At 42.7% G+C, this 22,424-nt stretch overlaps 1 protein-coding gene across 1 annotated transcript; it reads left to right on the forward strand.

Annotated features, from left to right (window-relative positions):
* The first annotated feature begins 8,875 nt into the window (after window positions 1–8,875).
* CCR4 (C-C motif chemokine receptor 4) lies at window positions 8,876–11,468 on the forward strand. Its single transcript, XM_007524042.2, has one exon. The coding sequence runs from the start codon at window positions 9,113–9,115 to the stop codon at window positions 10,184–10,186; it is 1,074 nt and encodes a 357-aa protein (XP_007524104.1). The 5' UTR covers window positions 8,876–9,112; the 3' UTR covers window positions 10,187–11,468.
* The last annotated feature ends 10,956 nt before the right edge of the window (window positions 11,469–22,424 follow it).

The following is a 22,424-nucleotide window of genomic DNA, read 5'->3' on the forward strand; positions in this document are numbered from 1 at the left end:
TTTCTCTTTTCCTTTTTTTTTCTTTTTGCCTCCAGGGTTATTGCTGGGGCTCTGCCTGCAGCAACTACCACTCCACTGCTCCCGGAGGCTGTTATTGTTATTATTGCTGTTTTTTTTTTTTTTTTTTAGACAGAAAGAAATCGAGAGAGGAGGGGGAGAGAAAGATAGACACCAGCAAACCTGCATCACTGCTTGTGAAGTGATCCTCCCTGCAGGTGGGGTGCTGGGGGGCTCGAACCGGGATCATTACACTGGTCCATGTGCTCTGAGCCACGTGCGCTTAACCTGCTGCTACCGCCTGCCCCTCCCCATTTATTTCTTTATGAGAGAACCAGAGCATTCCTCTGACTCATGTGATACAGAGTACCAAATTCAAATTCATACCTTATGCTTGTTACATCCAATACTTTGTCCATTCTGGCAATTCCCCAGCTGTAGACTGCAGGTTATGTTAGGTTGTTATGTTATGTTATGTTATGTTATGTTATGTTATGTTATGTTATGTTATGTTATGTTTTTGCCAGAGCACTGTTCAACTCTGGCTTATCTTGAACCTGGGACTTTGGAGCCTCAGGTATTAGAGCCTGTTTGCATAACTATTATAGTATCTACCCTATGCCCTTTTCCTTTTTCAATTTTTTTAAAAAATATATTTATTTTTTTATTACTGGACAGAAACAGAAATTGAGATGGGAGGGGGAGATAGAGAAAGAAACAGAAAGAAACGTGCAGCCCTGCTTCACCAGTTCTGAAGCTTCCCCCCTGCAGGTGGGGACCAGGGGCTCGAACCTGGTCCTTGTACACTGTAAGATGTGCACTTAACCAGGTGTGCCACCTCCTGCCCCCTTAAATTTTATTTATTTATTTATTTATTTATTTATTGGATAGAGACAGCCAGAAATTGAGAAGAAAGGGGGTGATAGAGAGACAGAGAGATATATGTAACAGTGCTTCACCACTCAGAAAGCTTTCTCCTTGCAGGTGGGGACTGGGGCTTGAACCCTGATATTTGCTATTTGTAACATGTGCACTCAACCAGGTGTACCACCACCCAGCCCTTTGGACTGCAGGGTTTTAGCAGCATTCCTAGACTCTTCCATGTGAAACCAGTCACAATTCCCACCTACTTCACTCTAAAATATCTCCAGATATTGCTAAATGTCCTGGGCGGGGTGGTGACAAAGAACTTGGATGGAAACTGCTACTTGAACTTGTGTGTTCTCACTGCATTCACGCTTTATTCTACAGAGGGAGGGGAGAGAAACACAGAGAAGACTGCAGGTGTCTCCCTGTCTCTTCCCTTCTCCCCTCTCAATTTCTCTTTGTCTCTATCCATCCAATAATAAATACAGTAAATAAATAAAAATTAAAAAACAAGGTTAAAAAAGAAAAGTTAGAAACAAAAAAGTAATAAAATAAAAAGAAGCTAATGATTAAACCTGTCCAAACTCGTGCAACATCCTTAAAGAACTTGACATTTGTGGCTCCTTTAAGCAGAACCAAAGAGAAAAGCAACTGTAGATACATATAAAGATAAACAAACACAACGCGGGTTAAGTGCACGTGGCGCAAAGCACAAGGACCAGCATAAGGATTCCGGTTCGAGCCCCCGGCTCCCCACCTGCAGGGGAGTCGCTTCACAGGCGGTGAAGCAGGTCTGCAGGTGTCTGTCTTTCTCTCCCCCTCTCTGTCTTCCCCTCCTCTCTCCATTTCTCTCTGTCCTATCCAACAACGACGACATCTACAACAATAAAACAACAAGGGCAACAAAAGAGAATAAATAAACTTAAATAAATTAAAAAAAAAGACAAGCAAACATGGGAGCTGGTGGAAGCTCTTGGATGATATACATCTATAGGACTGATGTCACTTCTAGCCTGTGATTGCTACTCAAACTCAAGGACTTTTCTTTTCTCCTTCAAATATTTTATGTTGGGTGGAGACAGAATTTGAGAGGGAAGGGAAGGTAGAAAGGGAGAGAAAAAGACATCTGCAGCACTGTTTCACCACTCACTATAGGTGGGGATCGGAGGGGTTTGAACCTGAGTCCTTGCATTTGACAATGTGTGTTGAACTGGCTCCCAAAAGGACTCTTTGAGCCAAGATCACTGTAAAGTGGAAGTCCCATGACTTCCGAGGGCATGGGGCTTCAAGACTAAGTCATTGTACACAGCGCGAAGGGCACGCTGGTTATTGAAGCTGGTTAAGTCAGGTCCTGAAGTCACTCTCAGACATGTGTTGAGATAGACTTCCCTCTTCTCTATTTCATCTTTTTTCTGGAGTGGTCTGCCCTCTCATTTGGCCTCACCTCCTGCTTGTCTGGAGAACATCACTCATCTCGGTGATTTGCTCCTGCTTATTTATCTGTGACAGGGAAATGGAAATAGTAAAAGATAGATATTATCTACTGCACAGAGCTAACTCTAAAAAGGATTTAAATATGAAGTCCAGTGGTCTGGGAGGTGGCGCAGTGGATAAGGCACTGGACTCTCAAGCATGAGAGTCCTGAGTTCAATCCCCGGAAGCACATGTACCAGAGTGATATCTGGTTCTTTCTCTCTCTCCTATAATTTCTCATGAATCAATAAATAAAATTTAAAAAATATATTAAGTCCAATAACTTTTGCCACAAACATTTATTTATTTATTTAAGAGAACCAGAGCATGACTCTGGTACATGTGATGCCCGCGATCAAACTCAGCATCTCATGCTCAAATTTTGTGAAAAATCAAATAGGCTGCATTTGTAGAAAACATTTCCTTTTTCTCCTTAATCTGACAAACCCCCTCAGCTTTCAGTTTTGGAAATGAGTGATTAAGTACTGTTCATTCATCTTCTGATTCTTACTTTTATTAAAAAGAAAAAAACCCAGCCCACTTGAACTCCACATAGATAAGTGAGGGCTAGAGCTGGTGCTCACAGGAAGCCCCACAGCCTTCAAAGGCAGCTGGCTTTCTTAATACTGTGCTTCTTGAGCAAGCCTGGCATTGCCTCACAGACCTGCCTCAGAAACACACTTGGAAACACCAGGTAAGTGTAGACAGGGTCTTGCCTAGGGCATGAGAGCAGTGCTTTCTGCCTTCTAGAAGGACTATGGACTTTGAAAGCACAGGAAGCTGGTCAGCCACTCTGCCTGGCTGAGTTCTCAGTGATCTTGCTCATTTAGTGCTCAGTGATGATTTCTGTCTTGGACCTCACATGTTCTACCTGTCCGCACAGCCTCTGAGCCCCCATCTGACAGATATTCACACATGCAAGGCTGTCTCCCTGCACACTGATATCTGGTCTCAGTTCCCATGCTCAGAATCCATAGTCACTGATTTTCAAAGATTTATAGATTTCTTTGTTAATGAGAGAGAGAGAGAGATGCCAGAAATTAAACTTGGGATCTCACATTTGCAAGTTGAGTGCTGTATCTGTTAGATCACCTCTTGGGTTGCTCATCCCCAAATTTAATTTTTTTCTGCTTTTCTCTGCAACCAAGGCTCCCAAGCCAAGAAACATGACACAAATAGGGGTTACAGAATAATTCCAAGCATTTACTAGCTGTGTTTAATTTTGTCTTCCTGAGGACTACCTCTTTCATTGCTTTGACTGTCTCTTTAAATATTTTATTTATGGGCAGGAACATATAAAAATGGTCGTGTGTGTGTGTGTGTGTGTGTATGTGTGTGTGTGTGTATTTACAGAAATAATAGTCAATCCATATCTGTGACCTTGGAAGAACCACCGCAGTTTCCCCTGGAGGAAATGGGGACACAAAACTCTGGTGGTGGGATGGTGTGGAATTGTACCCTTGTTATCTTACAGTTTCGTAAATCAGCATTAAATAACTACTAATAAAAATATTTTATTTATGGGCCAGGGAGACAGCATAATGATTATGCAGAAGACTTTCCTGCCTAGGGCTCTCAGGTCCCAGGCTCACTCCCCAGCACATAAACCATAGCTGATCAGTGCTGTAGTCTCTATTTCTTTTTTATATATTTTATTTATTTATTTATTTATTTATTTATTTAGTATTATTTTTACTAGAGCACTGGTCAGCTCTGGCTTTTGGTGGTGTGGGGAGTTGAACCTGGGACTTCGGAGCCTCAGGCACGAGAGTCGTTTTGCATAAACATTATGCTATCTATCCCCACCCAAGATTTTATTTATTTATTTATTTATTTTTAAAAATTAAATTAATTTGACTCCTTTAAAAATATGTATCTATTCACTTTTGTTGCCCTTGTTGTTTTATTGTTGTAGTTATTATTGTTGGTGTTATTGATGTCATCATTGTTGGATAGGACATAGAGAAATGGAGAGAGGAGGGGAAGACAGAGAGGGGGAGAGAAAGATAGACACCTGCAGACCTGCTTCACTGCTTGTGAAGCGACTCCCCTGCAGGTGGGGACTAGGGGTTCAAACCCGGGTCCTTGAACACTGTAACGTGTGCTCAACCAGGTGCATCACCACCGGCCCCCTCTTTCCCTCACCTGCAGGGGGAAAGCTTTGCAAGTGGTAAAGCTGTGTTGTAGGTGTCTCTCTGTCTCTCCTCCTCTCTATCACCCCCATGTCTCTTGACTTCTGGCTGAGTCTGTCAAATTAATAAATAAGGATTAAAAAGGGGGGGGGGAGTCGGGTGGTAGCACAGTGAGTTAAGCGCACATGGCGCAAAGCGCAAGGACCGGCGGAAGGATCCGGGTTCAAGCCCCCAGCTCCCCACCTGCAGGGGAGTTGCTTCACAAGCAGTGAAGCAGGTCTGCAGGTGTCTATCTTTCTCTCCCCCTCTCTGTCTTCCCCTCACCTCTCAATTCTCTCTGTCTCTATCCAATAATAAAATAAAAATTAAAAAAAGAAATATTTTATTTTAAAAAAAATTTTATTTATTCCCTTTTGTTGCCCTTGTTTTATTGTTGTAGTTATTATTGTTGTTGTTGTAGTTGGATAGGACAGAGAGAAATGGAGAGAGGTGGGGAAAACAGAAGGGAGAGAAAGACAAACACTTGCAGACCTATTTCACTGCTTGTGGAGCGACTCCCCTTCAGGTGGGGAGCTGGGGGCTCAAACTGGGATCTTTAATCCAGTCCTTGCGCTTTGTGCCACATGCGCTTTACCTGCTACGCTACTGCCTGACTCCCAGAAATATTTTATTTATCTATTTATTTATTTAGAGACAGAGACAAGGGAGGAAGAGAGAGGGAGAGGGAGAGGGAGAGGGAGGGGGAGAGGGAAGGAGAGGGAGAGGGAACCAGTAATACTATGACAAGGTGGTCCGGGAGGTAGCACAGTGGATAAGGCATTGGACTCTCAAGCATGAGGTCCTGAGTTCAATCCCCGGTAGCACATGTACCAGAGTGATGTCTGGTTCTTTCTCTCTCTTCTATCATTTCTCATGAATCAATAAATAAAATTTAAAAAAATGTTTTAAAAAATACTATGGCAAGTGTGATTCCTGATTCCAGGGACTGAACTTGAGACTTCATGCTTGTAAGTCCAATGCGCAGTGCCACCTCCAGGCCACCATTTCTTTTCACTGGTACAATGGTGCAGAAAGACTAGAGCTGTGATTCATTTCACACATTTTCGGAGACCCTGCAATGCAGCAGAGGTCTTCAGCATTTATTTGTAGGAGTTACCTGAACTCTTTCTTGAGGACATAGTTTGAGTGTGTGGTGGTGGGGGGAGGAGAGAGGGAGCAGATATAAGTTCCTAAACAATTTGAAAATGTTTTTAACAAAGACTATTGGGTGGTCGTGGTGATGGGCAGTAAGTAGCACAGCAGGTTAAGCACACGTGGTGCGAAGCACAAGGACTTGCACAGGGATCCTGGTTCGAGCCCCCGACTCCCCACCTGCAGGGGAGTCGCTTCACAGGCAGTGAAGCAGGTCTGCAGGTGTCTGTCTTTCTCTCCCCCTCTCTGTCTTCTCCTCCTCTCTCGATTTCTCACTGTCCTATCTAATAACAACAATATTAACAACAAGGGCAACAAAAGGGAAAAAATAGCCTCCAGGAGCACTGGATTTGTAGTGCAGGCACTAAGCCCCAACAATAACCCTGGAGGCAAAAATAAATAAATAAATAAATAAATAAACAAATAAATACTAGTAGGGCACTATTAAGAAGGACACAAGAGGAGGTGGCTTTGCTTCTGAAAGGTCTTTGCCTCTGAATTGTTCTGATTTATAAGAGAAGATGTGTGTGGCTCTCAGAAGGTTGTAACCATTTTTACCTGCAAATTTAGATAGGAAATGAATGTGGTTGTGAGTATGTGTGTGACTTTCAAAAGGTTGAGCTTCACCTGCTGATTTATATATAGGAAGTTAAGGTGGTTGGGAACGTTGAGATTTCATTTTTATTATAATGGGCCTTTTCTAGGTCTGTTAGCTAATTTGCAGTCTGATATAATATCCAGAACATAGGTGTCCGTGTCCCTGGTCCTTAACTGTAGCAGCAGTAGTGCAGCAGCACTGCTGATCTCTCTTTCTCTATTTCCATCTCCATCTCCCCCTTCCCTCTTGATTTTTCTGTCTGTATCCAATAAATAATAATAATAATAATAATAAGTAGTAGTAGTAGTAGTAGTAGATGATCCAGGGCATAGGACTGATTTAAAAATTTTTTTTTTTTATTTAAGAAAGGATTAATTAACAAAACCATAGGGTAGGAGGGGTACAACTCCACACAGTTCCCACCACCCAATCTCCATATCCCACCCCCTCCCATGGTAGCTTTCCCATTCTCTATCCCTCTGGGAGCATGGACCCAGGGTCGTTGTGGGTTGCAGAAGGTAGAAGGTCTGGCTTCTGTAATTGCTGCCCTGCTGAACATGGGCGTTGACTGGTCAGTCCATACTCCCAGTCTGTCTCTCTCTTTCCCTAGTAGGGTGGGTCTCTGGGGACGCGGAGCTCCAGGACACATTGGTGGGTTCTTCAGTCCAGGGAAGCCTGGCCGGCATCCTGATGGCATCTGGAACTTGGTGACTGAAAAGAGAGTTAACATACAAAGCCAAACAAATTGTTGAGCAATCATGGACCCAAAGCTTGGAATAGTGGAGAAGAAGTGTTGGGGGGGGTACTCACTGCAAACTCTAGTGTACTTCTGCTTTCAGGTATATATTTTGCAGTAGTTTATGGATACGTGTGAACATATGCTCTCTTTCACCGAAACTAGTGTATATCTAGGTTTTGGAACTTTGTTAGAAAGTGAACCACCTGGGATGGAATTAGAGTATACTATTAATGGAAAGGTCTCACCCGAGTAATGAAGCTGAAGGGTTGTCATTCCACACGTGAAGTCTCTGGACACAGTCTGAGCTGAAGCATGTTGAGGTGGCAATCGTGTTGATTAGGTTGCAATCGGCAGATGCAATATTATTTGATATGGATTGGGAGAGGCATATGGGAAAGTGGGCCCTATCCAAAGGTTCCAGGACTGGGGGAAGTAGAGGCTCTATAGTGGAGATGTGAGGTTCCTGCTGTCTTAGGGTTCAAAAGACAATGTCTTTAATGTCATCAAAAGACAATGTCTTTAATGTCATCATCACATTATTTGGTAATTGGGTTAACTTTGAAAAGTCCTTTTGTTAGGGTTTGCTGTACAGTACCCAGTATTTTGTATATAGCTGTGCTATTGGTTGCTTCTGATCTACTTGGTCTAGGTTTTTGAGAGAGTATGCAGTTTTGATGAAAAGACCTAAATTTCCCCTCAGTCTACTTGGTGGAGTGTTCCAACATTCTCTCATTCTCTCTCTCTCTCTTGCTCTCCCTCTCTCTTTTTTTTTAGAATTTTAAAAATTATCTTTATTTACTTATTGGACATAGACAGCCAGAAATTGAGAAGGAAGGGGGTGATAGGGAGAGAGAGAGACAGAGAGACACCTGCAGCCTTGCTTCACCACTCATGAAGCTTTCCCCCTGCAGGTGGGGGACTGGGGGCTCGAACCCGGGTCCTTGCGCGCTGTAACATGTGTCTCAGCCAGGTGCGCCACTGCCCGGCCCCTCCTCTCTCTCTTTTTGCCTCCAGTGTTATTGCCAGCACTACGAATCTACTACTCCTGGCAACTATTTTTTCCAATATATTGGTTAGGACAGAGAAACTGAAAGGGGAGAGGGAGATAGAGAGGGAGAGAAAGACAGACACCTGTAGACCTGCTTGTGAAGTGACCCCCTTGCAGGTGGGCAGCCGGGGGCTCAAACCTGAATCCTTGCACAGGCCCTTGCACTTCATGCTATATGTGTTTTAACCTAGCCCCCATAATCTTTTACTTTTTTAAAAACATATTTCTTTTCACTTTCTTTTTCTTTCTTTCTCTCTTTTTTTAAAAAATATTCCTATTTAAAAATAGGAATATTTAAAAAATATGCACCACCTCCTGGACCACAATCAATACGTTTTTTTTTACAAGCATGAAGTCCTGAGTTTAATTCCTGGCAGCACATGTACCAGAGTGATGTTTGGTTCTTTCTCTCTCTCCTATCTTTTTCATTAATAAGTAAATAAAATATTTAAAAAATAATGGCTGGGTGGTGGTGCACCTGGTTGAATACACACATTACCATGCATAAGGACCTGGGTCGAAGCCCCCAGCCCTCATCTGCAGGGGGAAGCTTCCCAAGTCGTGAAGCACTGCTGCAGATGTCTCTCTGCCTCTTTTCTTTTCTTTCTTTTCTTTTCTTTTTGTCTCCTTTTCTATCCCTCTCCCCCTCAACTCCTCTCTTTCTACCCAAAATAAATTAAAAACATAAATTAAAAGGAAAAATATTAAAAACAAACCAAAACTAGACCCTTTAGAAAAAACCCTTATAAAGTAGGCTTTCCCTTTCCTATCTAGAATGAAAGTTCTCAGTAGCTTGGGTGAGAAAAGTGAGAGAACTGGTTTAGACTCTGGCTGCATCTGGCTGCACAGCCCTGGAAGGAACTTAGTCCTTGAACTCGGAAAGGATGGGGAGGGGTGTGTGCTGACCCAGGATGAAATAGCAAGAGTAGAAATAGAACACCTGTGTTCTGCATTCATTTCCCATTTTGACTTGACTTTGCTCTTCCAGAAATCTGGTTTACTCTGTTCCTCACTAGCATCTTCTGGGTGGCTTAATCCTGACTTGAGGAACCTTCTGGAACTAGAAAATGAGCCCCACGGATGTCATAGACATCACCCCGGATGAAAGCATCTACAGCGGCTACTATGCCTATGACAATCTCCCAAACCCTTGCACCAAAGAAGGCATCAAGGCCTTTGGGAAGGTCTTCCTGCCTCCCCTCTACTCCTTGGTCTTTCTGTTTGGCCTTCTGGGAAATTCCATAGTGGTGCTGGTCCTGTTCAAGTACAAGCGGCTCAAGTCCATGACCGATGTGTACCTGCTCAATTTGGCCATTTCTGACCTGCTCTTTGTGCTCTCGCTCCCTTTCTGGGGCTACTATGCTGCAGACCAGTGGGTTTTTGGACTAGGTCTCTGCAAGCTCATTTCCTGGATATACCTTGTGGGCTTTTACAGTGGCATATTCTTCATCATGCTCATGAGCATTGACAGGTACCTGGCGATTGTGCATGCCGTGTTTTCCCTGAGAGCCAGGACTCTGACCTACGGGGTCATCACCAGCATTGCCACGTGGTCAGTGGCTGTCCTGGCCTCCCTGCCTGGCCTTTTGTTTAGCACTTGTTACACAGAGCGAAACCGCACCTATTGCAAAACCCAGTCCTCTGACAACTCCACGAGGTGGAAGACTCTCAGCTCCTTGGAGATCAACATTCTGGGATTGGTGATCCCCTTGGCCATCATGCTGTTCTGTTACTCCAAGATCATCAGGACCCTCCAGCATTGTAAGAATGAGAAGAAGAACAAGGCAGTGAAGATGATCTTTGCTGTCGTGGTTCTCTTCCTCGGCTTCTGGACACCCTACAACATAGTGCTCTTCCTGGAGAGCCTGGTGGACCTTGAGGTGCTTCAGGACTGCACATTTGAAAAGCACCTGGACTATGCCATTCAGGCCACCGAGACTCTGGCTTTTGTTCACTGCTGCCTCAATCCAGTCATCTACTTTTTCCTGGGGGAGAAATTTCGCAAGTACATCGTCCAGCTCTTCAAAACCTGCAGAGGCCCTTTTGCATTCTGTAGGTTTCTCCAGATACATTCAGTGGACACCCCCAGCTCGTCCTACACGCAGTCCACCGTGGATCATGATCTTCATAATGCCCTGTAGGTCAGGAGACCCAGACAAGCAACTTCTCGAGCTAAGAACTGACTCAGCTGGAGTCCCCCAAGCAAGTGTCCACTTCCAGAGAGTGGCCTGTCCACCCCACAGTCAGCTTCTCCTCCCGCCATGGCCAAGTTTGGTGTGACAAGTGTCCCTGGGGACTGGGTTGCCCTTCCTCACACCAGGTGTAAATAAACCTGAGGCGCTGGAGCAGTGTTTCCCAGAGGTGCTAGATTACATTGGAAAGACTTTCTATTCTCCCCTTCACACCTGAACTGAGAAGCTTCTTCAGAGGGAATTGTTGAGAATTGACTAGTGAAGTAAATTGCCACTCTTAAAAAAATGGATGATTTATTTATTTGCTATGAGAGAATGAGAAAGGAGGGAGACAAAGAGATTAGATTTTATTCTTTTATTGAAAAGACATTATTTGTTGGCAAGAGACAAACTCTTTGTACCAATAACAAATGTAGCAAAGTGGGTGGGTTAACATGGTCTAATTTTCAAACATAAACTACGAGACCTCCAGAATTTGAACACATGTGTGTAAACTCAAACACTTTCATACTTGTGTACATGTTTTAATTGTGACAAGTGATTATTAAGATTTAAGGAAATAACAGATGAACTTTACTTGGGTTCTTTATTATTTAAAAACAATGTCTACAAAATAAGAAGGAGTGCTAAGGTATGACACTGTCTCAATCATTTCGAAGTACCCACCATCAACTGAGATAAAATATATTGCTGCTGTGGTGTCACAATGACTGTCAAAAATTATGAAATTTTGGGACCAGGGAGATAACATAGTGGTTATGCAAAAGGAAAAAAAATTTTCACACCTGAGTCTTAGAAGTTCCAGGTTCAATTCCTGGCACTGCTGTTAGCTAGAGCTGAGTAGTGCTCTGGTAAAATAAATGAATTCATACGGAAAATAGCCATCATTACTTTAAAAATACTGGACCTGATGTGGCTGGGGAAGTGGTTTATCAGATAAAGTGTAAGTCCTACATGTGTGAGTTCTTATGTTTGATCCTTAGTATCGCATATGCCACTTTGATCTTCTGTTCGATCTCTCTTTTGCTCTCTCTCTCTCACATAAAATAAGTCTCTATCTCTCTCGCTCTCTTTCTCTCTCTCTCTCTCTCTCTATATATATATATATAATAATTATTATTATTATTTACCAGAGCACTGCTCAGCCCCTGCTGATGGTAGTGTGGGGGGTTGAACCTGAGACTTTGGAGCCTCAGGTATGAGAGTCTTTTTGCATAACCACTATGCTATATACCCCCACACTCAAATAAATATTTAAGAGGCTAAAGTAATAAATATATTATGACCCTGGTCTTTAACTTTTGGTTGATTCAAAAGTTTGGTCCAATATTTCCTATAATTGTGGAATTAATGATTTCTTAAAATCTTGTTTATTTATTTTGTTTTGTTTACCAGAACACTGCTCAGCTCTGGTTTATGGTGGTGCAGGGAATTGAACCTGGGACTTTGGAACCTCAAGCATGAGAGTTTCTTTGTAAAACCTTTGTGCTATCTACTCCTGCCTGGAATTATTGATTTTGCATCATTAAGATCAATCTCTATTCTTATTTTTGGCCTTAATGAGTTATAATTAAGATATTAATAAAGTTAATGCTCCTAAAACTCTGTCCTGTAAACTATTAACTGAATTAAGCAGTGTTAAATGCTTCTGTAAATTTATGTTACCCATTGATAAAGAATGTCTTTTCAGAACATTTATTTTTAGAAGGGTGATTTTGAATGGGGAGTTGGTGTTGCCTTTATAGAAAAAAACAGTAGAATAAACTCTGTATATAATCCCACTGAGTGTGTTTCCCTGTCTTCATTTTTGCTTGGTGCCCTAATGGGGCTGAGCCCTTGAGCTGCTGATGTCCTCATTGCCTCATCTCAAGTAGATTCCATGTGTTCATTTAAGGGGCGGCATGAGAGAGTTCACCATGGAGAATTCCACTTGTGTTGCAGTGAACCAGGAGACTAGAGTGGGTAAGAATAGGTAGGTTGCTGGGCTATTTTTTAAATTTTTAATTAATTAATTAATTAATTAATTTTTCCTCCAGGGTTATTGCTGGGCTCGGTGCCTGCACCATGAATCCACCGCTCCTGGAGGCCATTTTTTCCCCCTTTTGTTGTAGCCTCGTTGTAGTTATTATTATTGCCATTGTTGACGCTATTCGTTGTTGGATAGGACAGAGAGAAATGGAGAGAGGAGGGGAATACAGAGAGGAGGAGAGAAAGACAGACACCTGCAGACCTTCTTCACCGTCTGTGAAGCGACTCCCCTGCAGGTGGGGAGCCGGGGGCTTGAACCGGGATCCTTCAGCCGGTCCTTGCGCTTTGCATCACATGTGCTTAACCCACTGCGCCACCGCCCGACCCCCTAATTAAATTTTTTATTTGATAAGATAGAAAGAAATTAAAAGGAGAGAGGAAGAGTGAGAAGGAGAGAGAAAGAGACAACTGCAGTATTACTTCAACGTTTGTGAAGCTTTCCTTCTGAAGGGACTAGAGATTTGAACCCTTGTCCTTGAACTCAACTATGCGTCACCCTCTGGTCCTCCCCCATCCCCAGACAGTCTTATTCTCTAGGAAACCTTGACAAAGTATGCTAGTATTTTCTAAATTCTAGCTCTGTGTTCCCTTGTGAGCTTGGGCATGTGATTTTCCTCTTCAGCCTGCATGCGTTTCCTCTTATCTGTTTTATTATTATTACTAGTTCTTTTTGGGTCAGAGCCCTAATTGGTTCTGGCTATTGATGGTGACAGGGATTGGACCTGGGATCTCTTATAAGCAAGTCCCGTGTGCTACAAATAGCATAATCTCTGTAGCCCTCATGTCCACTCATCTAAAAAATGGCGTATGTTTCAGAGTTATTGAAAGAAAGAAAAAGAGAAAGAAGTGGATAATACCAAACACCTATGTTTCTTCCTTTCTTTTAATTATTTATTTTTTTTTATTTAGCAGGGTAAAAGGAAATTGAGAGGGGAGGGGAAGGTAGAGAGGGAGAGAGACAGAGAAACACCAATAACACTGCTTCACCACTTGTGAAACTTTCTCCCTGCAGGTAGGGAACAGGAACTTAAGCCTGTGTCCTTGCATATGGTTACATGTGTGTTCAACCAGTTGTGTCACCACCTGGCTCTTCCTTTCTTTTCTTTCTTTTGCAAAGCACGGGGACTGGGGTAACGATCTGGGTTTGAGCCCCTGGCTCCCCACCTGCAGGGGAATTGCTTCACAGATGGTGAAGCAGGTCTGCAGGTGTCTGTCTATCTCTCCCCCCTCTGTCTTCCCCTCCTCTCTCCATTTCTCTCTGTCCTATCCAACAACGATGATATAAATAACAACAACAAAAGGGAATACATAAATAAATATAAAAAAACATTGTTTAAAAGAAAAGCAAAGGACAAGACATGCTGGGTCCTCCACGGGCTGCAGTGTATCACAACAGATTCTGGGACTCAGAAAGGAAACGGGAGAAGCAGCACTAAAGGAAGGTTGGAGGACTAAGCGCCCCTATGGTGCAACAAGATCATGGTTTGGTTGAGGGTCAAACATACTGGTGCCTGTCTTGGGGAAATGTATCCTTGCAACAACAGAAATCCTATAAACATTTATTCAATAAAGTAACAACAGAATTGGAAACATTTTTTTTCCTATCTTAAAAAAGTTGCCGGGGAGTCAGGCTGTAGCGCACGTGGCGCAAAGCGCAAGGACCGGCTAAGGATCTGGGTTCAAGCCCCCGGCTCCCCACCTACAGGGGCATCGCTTCACAGGCGGTGAAGCAGGTCTGTAGGTGTCTATCTTTCTCTCCCTCTCTCTGTCTTCCCCTCCTCTCTCCATTTCTCTCTGTCCTATCCAACAACGACGACAACAATAATAACTACAACAATAAAACAACTAGGGCAACAAAAGGGAATAAATAAATATTAAATAAAAAATAGTTGCCTAAGGAAAAGTCAACTAAATGCTGTTAGTTCTGGAACAGAAGAAAGAAAACAGAGGTACTGGAGATAACTCACTTGATAAAGGGCACACTCTCCCATGCGCAATGACCCAGGTGTGAGTCCCTAGTCACTTCCTGGGAGCTCTATACAAAGTAGTTTCATGAGTGATGGAGTGGTGCTGGTTGTCTCTCCTCTCCTCCTCTATCTTTAACTAGAACTAAAAAGAAAAAAAGACATTAGCTAACAGCAATAAAATAAGTTAATAGAGGATAATGCTAATTCATCAAAATGAATTATATATACAAATAGCATTTAGAAGATATGACAAAGATTTACATTTTGAAAAACAGAAATAAATGAATCCACTATGTATGTAGTATAGAATATAGATATAATAAGACATATAAAAAATCGCTGTTGCTGGCTGTCAAAATGATCTAGATGAAAAGGACTATGTGTTCCTTTTTTTTTTTTCCTCCAGGGTTATCACTGGGGCTCAATGCCTGCACTACAAATACACTTCCTGGAGGCCATTTTTTCCATTTTATTGGATAGGACAGAGAGAAATTGAGAGAGGAGGGGAAGAAAGACGAGGGGAGAGACAGATAGACATCTGCAGACCTGCTTCACCGCTTATGAAGCATCCTCGCTTCAGGTGGAGAGCCAGGCGCTGGAACCTGGATCCTTACTTGGTCCTTGCACTTCGCGCCATGTGGCTTAACTTGCTGTGCTAGTTAGCGCCCAGCCCCCAGAACTTGATATTCTTGTACAAGAAGTCTTCACATTATAGAAATATCAGTTCTTTTTTTAAAAAATATTTATTTATGGGAGTCAGGCGGTAGCGCAGCAGGTTAAGCGCACATGGTGCAAAGCACAAGGACCAGTGTGAAGACCCAGGTTGGAGCCCTCCGCTCCCCACCTGCAGGGAGTCGCTTCACAGGCGGTGAAGCAGGTCAGCAGGTGTCTGTCTTTCTCTCTCCCTCTCTGTCTTCCCCTCCTGTCTCCCATTTCTCTCTGTCCTATCCAGCAATGACGACATCAACAGCAATAATAACTACAACAACAATAAAAACAACAAGGGCAACAAAAAGGAAACAAATAAATAGATATTTTTTTAAAAAATTATTTATTGCCTTTCGTTGCCCTTGTTGTTTTATTGTTGTGGTTATTATTGTTTTATTGTTGTAATTGTTATTGTTGTCATCATTGTTGTCATCCCAGTCCCCACTTATAAAGGGAAGGCTTCATGAGTGCTGAAGCAGTGCTGCAGGTCTCTCACTCTCTTTCCCCCTCTCCTCTCAATTTCTCTCTCTATGTGGAATAAATTAATAAATAATATTAAAACAATAAAAGCATATCTCATCTCACCAGATGTAGTTAACTTTCAAATCAATGCTACATTCAATTGTAGAAGATGCATTTTGAAAGAAAACATGGGAGAAGGTGGTGGAGGAAGTGATTCAGAGGGCAGAGTACATAACTTAACAGAGATGAAACCCAGGACTGGATCCTGGCACTACACATGACAGAGGGGCATTTTGCCTCTGTCTGCCTCTCCTAAAATCAGTCTTTAAGGTGCATGGGAGAATTTCTTCATAGGTTTGGCATGGGCAAGGCCTCCTGAAAATAATTCAAAGTTGAGAAGGTAAGTAGTCTGATCATGTGAAATAAAAACTTGCATGGAAAAACATTACCAAAACAAGACTCCAAGGGCCTAGGGGGTGCAGTGCCCTGTGGAGGGAGGAGAGGTGTGGTGACACCTATTTGGTGGTGGGTGAGGTGTACTGACAGCTGTCTTGAGGAGATATGAAAATGTGACCTTGTCCAAGCCTTCTTCTAAATCAGCACTTCCTCAATGAAGCAGTTAAAACAGTAACAACAAAATGAACAATCAAAAAAAAGTGACAAATATTTAATGCACTTCCTTCTAATAAGTGGCTTGTATGTGCTACATTATTCTCAGTATTTTTCTTTTCTTAAGATTGTATTTATTTCTTTTCTTTTTTTAAATATGTACTTATTCATTCTGTTTTGTTGACCTTGTTGTTTTATTGTTGTAGTTATTATTCTTGTTGTTATTGATGTCATCATTGCTGGATAGAACAGAGAGAAATGGAGAGAGGAGAGGAAGACAGAGGGGGAGAGAAAGATAGACACCTGCAGACCTGCTTCACCGCCTGTGAAGTGACTCACCTGCTGGTGGGGAGCCGGGGGCTTGAACCGAGATCCTTATGCCTGCTGGTCCTTGTGCTTTGCGCCACGTGCATTTAACCTGCTGTGCTGCCGCCAGACTCCCGATTTTATTTATTAATGAGAAAGATAGGAGGAGAGAGAGAAAGAAACAGATATCACTCTGGTACATGTGCTGCCAGGGATCGAACTCAGGACCTCATGCTTGAGAGTCCATTGCTTTATCCACTGTGCTACCTCCAGGACCACATCTCAGTACTTTTCTACAGCTCAGCTCTGATTGAATCTGGGACTATGTGGCCTCAGGCATGTAAGTCTGCTGTGTTACCAACTATGTTTTCTTCCAGACCCTCAAGTATTTATTTATTTTATTTACTTATTTATTTATTTATTCTTAAAATTTTATTTTATTTTCCCTTTTGTTGCCCTTGTTGTCGTAGTTATTATTGTTGTTATTGATGTCGTCATTGTTAGACAGCACAGAGAGAAATGGAGAGAGGAGGGGAAGACAGAGAGGGGCAGAGTAAGATGGACACCTGCAGACCTGCTTCACCACTTGTGAAGCAACTCCCCTGCAGGTGGGGAGCCGGGGACTCGAACCAGGATCCTTATGCTGGTCCTTGCGCTTTGTGCCACATGCATTTAACCCACTGCGCTACCACCCGACTCCCTTAAGTATTTATTAAAGCATGTTCACAGCATGGAATATGATGCAATTAAATGGAATGACTTACTTATCTACTACTATCCAGAAATGTCCACGTGCATTAAAAAAAAGGAAGGCTTAATCCCAAACTTAAGTGCAAATTGTTATTCATTAAAGTTCTTTTGTTTTGTGTTCTAGTTTTGTGTTACTATCGATGTTAGTCATTCTTTGACTATACACTTGGTCATTATACTTTTTTTAGACTTCTCTCTTTCTTTGACCAAATGTGTGTTACTTTTTTATGCTTCCCCAAACAACAGGGATAGTTTCATTTTCGATTAAGAAATAAGGAGACCTCCCCCCACCTGCAGCGGGGGAGCTTCACCAGTGGTAAAGCAGTAATACTGATCTCTCTTCTCTCTTTCTCTCTCTCTCTCTCTCTCCACACGCTCTGCCTACAGTCCTCCACTCTACCAGCTGAGCACTCTCTCCCTTTCTATCCTCCCTCTCTACCAATTTCTTTCTTTGCCTTTTTTTTTTTTTTTTTTGCCTCCAGGATTATTGCTGGGACTCGGTGCCTGCACTACGAATCCACGGCTATTTATTCCCTTTTGTTGCCCCCCTTTTTTTTTAAAGGATTAAAAGAAAATTTTTTTATATTTATTTCCCCTTTTGTTGCCCTTGTTGCTTTTTTAATTGTTGTTATGGATGTCGTCCTTGTTGGATAGGACACAGAAAAATGAAGAGAGAGGGGAGGACAGAGAGGAGGAGAGAAAGATAGACACCTGCAGATCTGCTTCACCGCCTGTAAAGCGACTCCCCTGCAGGTGGGGAGCCCGGGGCTCTAACCGGAATCCTTAAGCTGGCCCTTGTGGTTGGCGCCACATGCGCTTAACCTGCTGCGCTACCACCCTACTCCCGCCCTTGTTGTTTTTATCGTTGTTGTTGTTATTATTGTTGTTGTTGGATAGGACAGAGAGAAATGGAGATAGAAAGGGAAGACGGGGGAAAGAAAGATACCTGGACATCTGCTTCACTGCTTGTGAAGCGACCCCCCCCCCCCTGCAGGTGGGGAGCCGGGGACTTGAACTTGGATCCTTTCGCCAGTCCTTGAGCTTTGCGCCACATGCGCTTAACCTGTTGCGATACCGCCCGATTTCCAACATATAAATATATTTATTTAACTTTTTTTTAATTAGAGGGTTTTTTGATATTTATTTATTCCCTTTTGTTGCCCTTATTGTTTTTGTTGTTGTAATTAATGTCATCGTTGTTGGATAGGACAGAGAGAAATCGACAGAGGAGGGGAAGACAGAGAGGGGGAGAGAAAGACAGACACTTGCAGACCTGCTTCACCGCCTGTGAAGCGACTCCCCTGCAGGTGGGGAGTCCGGGGCTCAAACCGGGATCCTTATGCTGGTCCTTGCGCTTTCCGCCAAGTGTGCTTAACCCGCTGCGCTACTGCCTGACTCCTATATTTAACATTTTTATTTATTTATGAGAAAGATAGGAGGAGAGAGGAAGAACCAGATATCACTCTGGCATATGTGCTGCCGGGGATCGAACTTGGGACCTCATACTTGAGAGTACAAAGCTTTACCACTGTGCCACCTCCCAGACCACACATATAAATATTTTTTAAATGCCAGCTGCACCTGACATTTAATGAAAGGCAGAGGTGCTTTCGTTACCAGCAAAATTGTAGAAATCTCAAAAAGAGAGAGAGAGAAAAAAAAAAACCTTTGAGGGAGTTAGTAGCGCAGCAGGTTAAGCGTATATGGTGCAAAGTGCAAGGACTGGTGTAAGGATCTTGGTTCAAATCCCCTGCTCCCCACCTGCAGGGGGGGTCGCTTCACAAGCGGTGAAGCAGGTCTGCAGGTATCTATCTTTCTCTCCTCTTCTCTGTCTTCCCGTCCTCTCCCCATTTCTCTCTGTCCTATCCAACAACAACAACAGCAATAACAACAACAATAATAACAACGGTAACAACAACAAACAACAAGGGCAACAAAAGGGAAAAAAATAGCCTTCAGGAGAAATGGATGCGTGGTGCAGGCACTGAGTCCCAGCAATAACCCTGGAGGCAAGAGAGAGAGAGAGAGAGAGAGAGAGAGGGAGGGAGAGACCTTTGTGATTTCAGAAAGACATGCTAACAAGCAGAGTGAGCAAAGTGAGGTGAGCAGGTGGCTGCTCTTCTTGACATGCTCCCTGCTGTGCACTGTGCACTGCTCTGAAGAAGATGTTGAGGTCAGATATTACGGTATGAGATGGGGACAAGATAGCAGTGGGAGCCTGCAGGATGTTCACCTTTTGATTGTAGGTGAGATAAAGAGAGACTATGATTGGAGCTCAGCCAGAAGTCTGCATCAAGAGTGGGTGGTATGGGGCCAGGGAGATGATGGCTCAGCAGGAAAAGCCTGCACCTGACCATGTAAGAGACCCCACAGTGTGATCTCCAGCACCACAAGGGACCATTATAAAGCATCGCACCAAGGGAATTCCATTGACTGGAGGGGCTGTGCTTTGGACTCTCTCCCTTTTTCTCTCTCTCAAGAATGTAGAATAAAACTTGGATCAAGGAGGTGCCTCAGGGAAATTGTGCATGTGTCTGGTCCTGGGTTTATTCCCTGGCAAAGCAGAGAAAATAAGGCTGGGCTGTGTAACTCCCACTCCACATGTGTTTTTAGTTAGAGAGATTCCTCTCGTTGACGTTGAGTATTTTGTGGGCTCCTCTCGGAGGCACACCCTAAGGAGGTGTTAGTGTAACATACAAATAGTGAGTGGATTCAAGTTGTAACTAAACTAATTGTCCCTTGAAACCTCCTCAGAGGTAGAATTGTTGAGTCTACCCACTAGGAAAACTTTCAGTGAAAATACAGAGAGAAGTTTACTACTTCAGGTCTTTTGTTTTCGAAAATTCACTGAGATGACAATTTAAAAGACAGTTGCAGACAAAAGTCACAGTTTAACAATTCCTGTAGTGTGGTCCGGGAGGTGGCGCAGTGTTAAGCTCTGGACTCAAGCATGAGGTCCCGAGTTTGATCCCTGGCACACATGTGCCAGAGTGATGTCTGGTTCTTTCTCTCTCCTCCTATCTTTCTCATAAATAATATATATATTTTTTTAAAAAAACAATGTCTATGAAATTGAACATATATATGTACTCTGTGAACTAGGAATTCTACACCTAGGTATTTACTCAAGTGAAATGAAGACCTCAGTTCAGCAAAAGGTCTGTTCAAGAATAATCATAGCATTGCATATAATGGTGAAAGACTGCATGTTTTCTTTCTAAGATAGGAATAAGATAAGGCATTGTGTTTTGCCATTTCTATTCTTATTGTACTATAGTTTCTTGTCAGGCAAAAAAAAAAAAAAAAAAAAGAAATGAAAGAAAAGAAAAAGAAGTCAAATGGATCTTGCTTGGAAAGAAAGAATTAAACTCTGCCCACTTGAAAATGACATGATTTTTGTGTAGAAAAAAATATTGGGTGGGGGAGGTAGCAAAATGGTTATGCAAAAACAAACAAACAAACAAACAAAAAACTTCATACCTGAGTTTCTGTGGTCCCAGGTCAGTACCCCATCTGAGTAGTGATCTGGTCTGCCTCTCTCTGTGTCTTCTATCCTGTATCTCTCATTAAAATAAAACAAATAAAATATGTTAAATGGGTGAGGGAGATAGTATAATGGTTATCTAAACAGATTCTCTTGCCTGAGGATCTGAGGTCCCAGGATCAAATCCCCCAGCCCACCCACCATAGCCAGAGCTGAGCAGTGCTCTGCTAAAAAAAAAAAAAAAAAGAAGAAAAAAGAAAAGAAAAATTCAGTAGCAAAGAAAAAGGAAAGGAAGAAAGAAAAAGAAAGTAAAAAAGAAAGAGAAAGACAAAAAGATAGCTAGAGAGAAAGGCGTTGAAGCTTCCTCCAGTTTCTAGTCACTGCAGCTGAGCTATTTTACAATTTTTTAAAATATTTTTAAAGTTATTTTTTTAGATTTGTTTATTTATTCCCTTTTGTTGCCCTTGTTTTATTGTTGTAGTTATTGTTGTTCTTGATGTCATCGTTGTTGGATAGGACAGAGAGAAATGGAGAGAGGAGGGGAAGACAGAGAGGGGGAGAGAAAAAAATAATAATATAAAAAAGAGAGGGGGAGAGAAAGATAGAAACCTGCAGACCTGCTTTACCATTTGTGAAGTGACTCCCTTGCAGGTGGGGAGCCGGGACTCAAACCGGGAACCTTCAGCGGGTCCTTGCATTTTGCACCAAGTGCACTTAACCCGCTGCACAGTCCGTAGCCCGACTCCCACTATTTTACCATTTTTATATCAGAAGTTATGCAGGTCAGATAATCCTCTTGTTGATTTAAAAAATTTTTTAATTTATTTTTTCTTTTGTTGCCCTTGTTTTTTTATTGTTGTTGTAGTTATTATTGTTGTTGTCGTTGTTAGGACAGAGAGAAATGGAGAGAGGAGGGGAAGACAGAAAGGGGGAGAGAAAGACAGACACCTGCAGACCTGCTTCACTGCCTGTGAAGTGACTCCCGTGCAGGTGGGGAGCCGGGGGCAGGGATCCTTACGGCAGTCCTTGTGCTTTGTGCCACCTGTGCTTAACTGGCTACGCTACCGACTGACTCCCAATCCCCCTATTGATTGGTTTTTATTTATTTTATTTTTTTTTTATTTAAGAAAGGATTAATTAACAAAACCATAGGGTAGGAGGGGTACAACTCCACACAATTCCCACCACCCAATCTCCATATCCCACCCACTCCCCTGATAGCTTTCCCATTCTCTATCCCTCTGGGAGCATGGACCCAGGGTCATTGAGGGTTGCAGAAGGTGGAAGGTCTGGCTTCTGTAATTGCTTCCCCGCTGAACATGGGCGTTGACTGGTCAGTCCATACTCCCAGTCTGCCTCTCTCTTTTCCTAGTAGGGTGGGGCTCTGGGGAAGCTGAGCTCCAGGACACATTGGTGGGGTCTTCAATCCAGGGAAGTCTGGCCAGCATCCTGATGGCATCTGGAACCTGGTGACTGAAAAGAGAGTTAACATACAAAGCCAAACAAATTGTTGAGCAATCCTGGACCCAAAACTTGGATAAGTGGAGAGGAAGTATTAGGGAGGTACTCACTGCAAACTCTAGTGTACTTCTGCTTTCTTACTTTGGTGCCATACTCCAAACTCAGTCAATTTCTGCTTTGCGTTTCTACTTCTTTTTTTTTTTTTTACATGCATAACATTCCCCAGATTCCCATTTAACAATACAACCCCCACTATTTCATTCATCATTTTTCATGGACCTGTATTCTCCCCACCCACCCTCCCACCCCAGAGTCTTTTACTTTGGTGTAATACTCCAATTCCATTTCAGGTTCGACTTGTGTTTTCTTTTCTAATCTTGTTTTTCAACTTCGGCCTGAGAGTGAGATCATC

This window comes from Erinaceus europaeus, chromosome 21, assembly GCF_950295315.1.
Source record: "Erinaceus europaeus chromosome 21, mEriEur2.1, whole genome shotgun sequence".
In the NCBI taxonomy this organism is placed as follows: Eukaryota; Metazoa; Chordata; class Mammalia; order Eulipotyphla; family Erinaceidae; genus Erinaceus; species Erinaceus europaeus.

Excerpts from the sequence above, each read along its gene's own strand:
- CCR4 (XM_007524042.2), top strand. The coding sequence starts at position 9,113 with ATGAGCCCCACGGATGTCATAGACATCACCCCGGATGAAAGCATCTAC.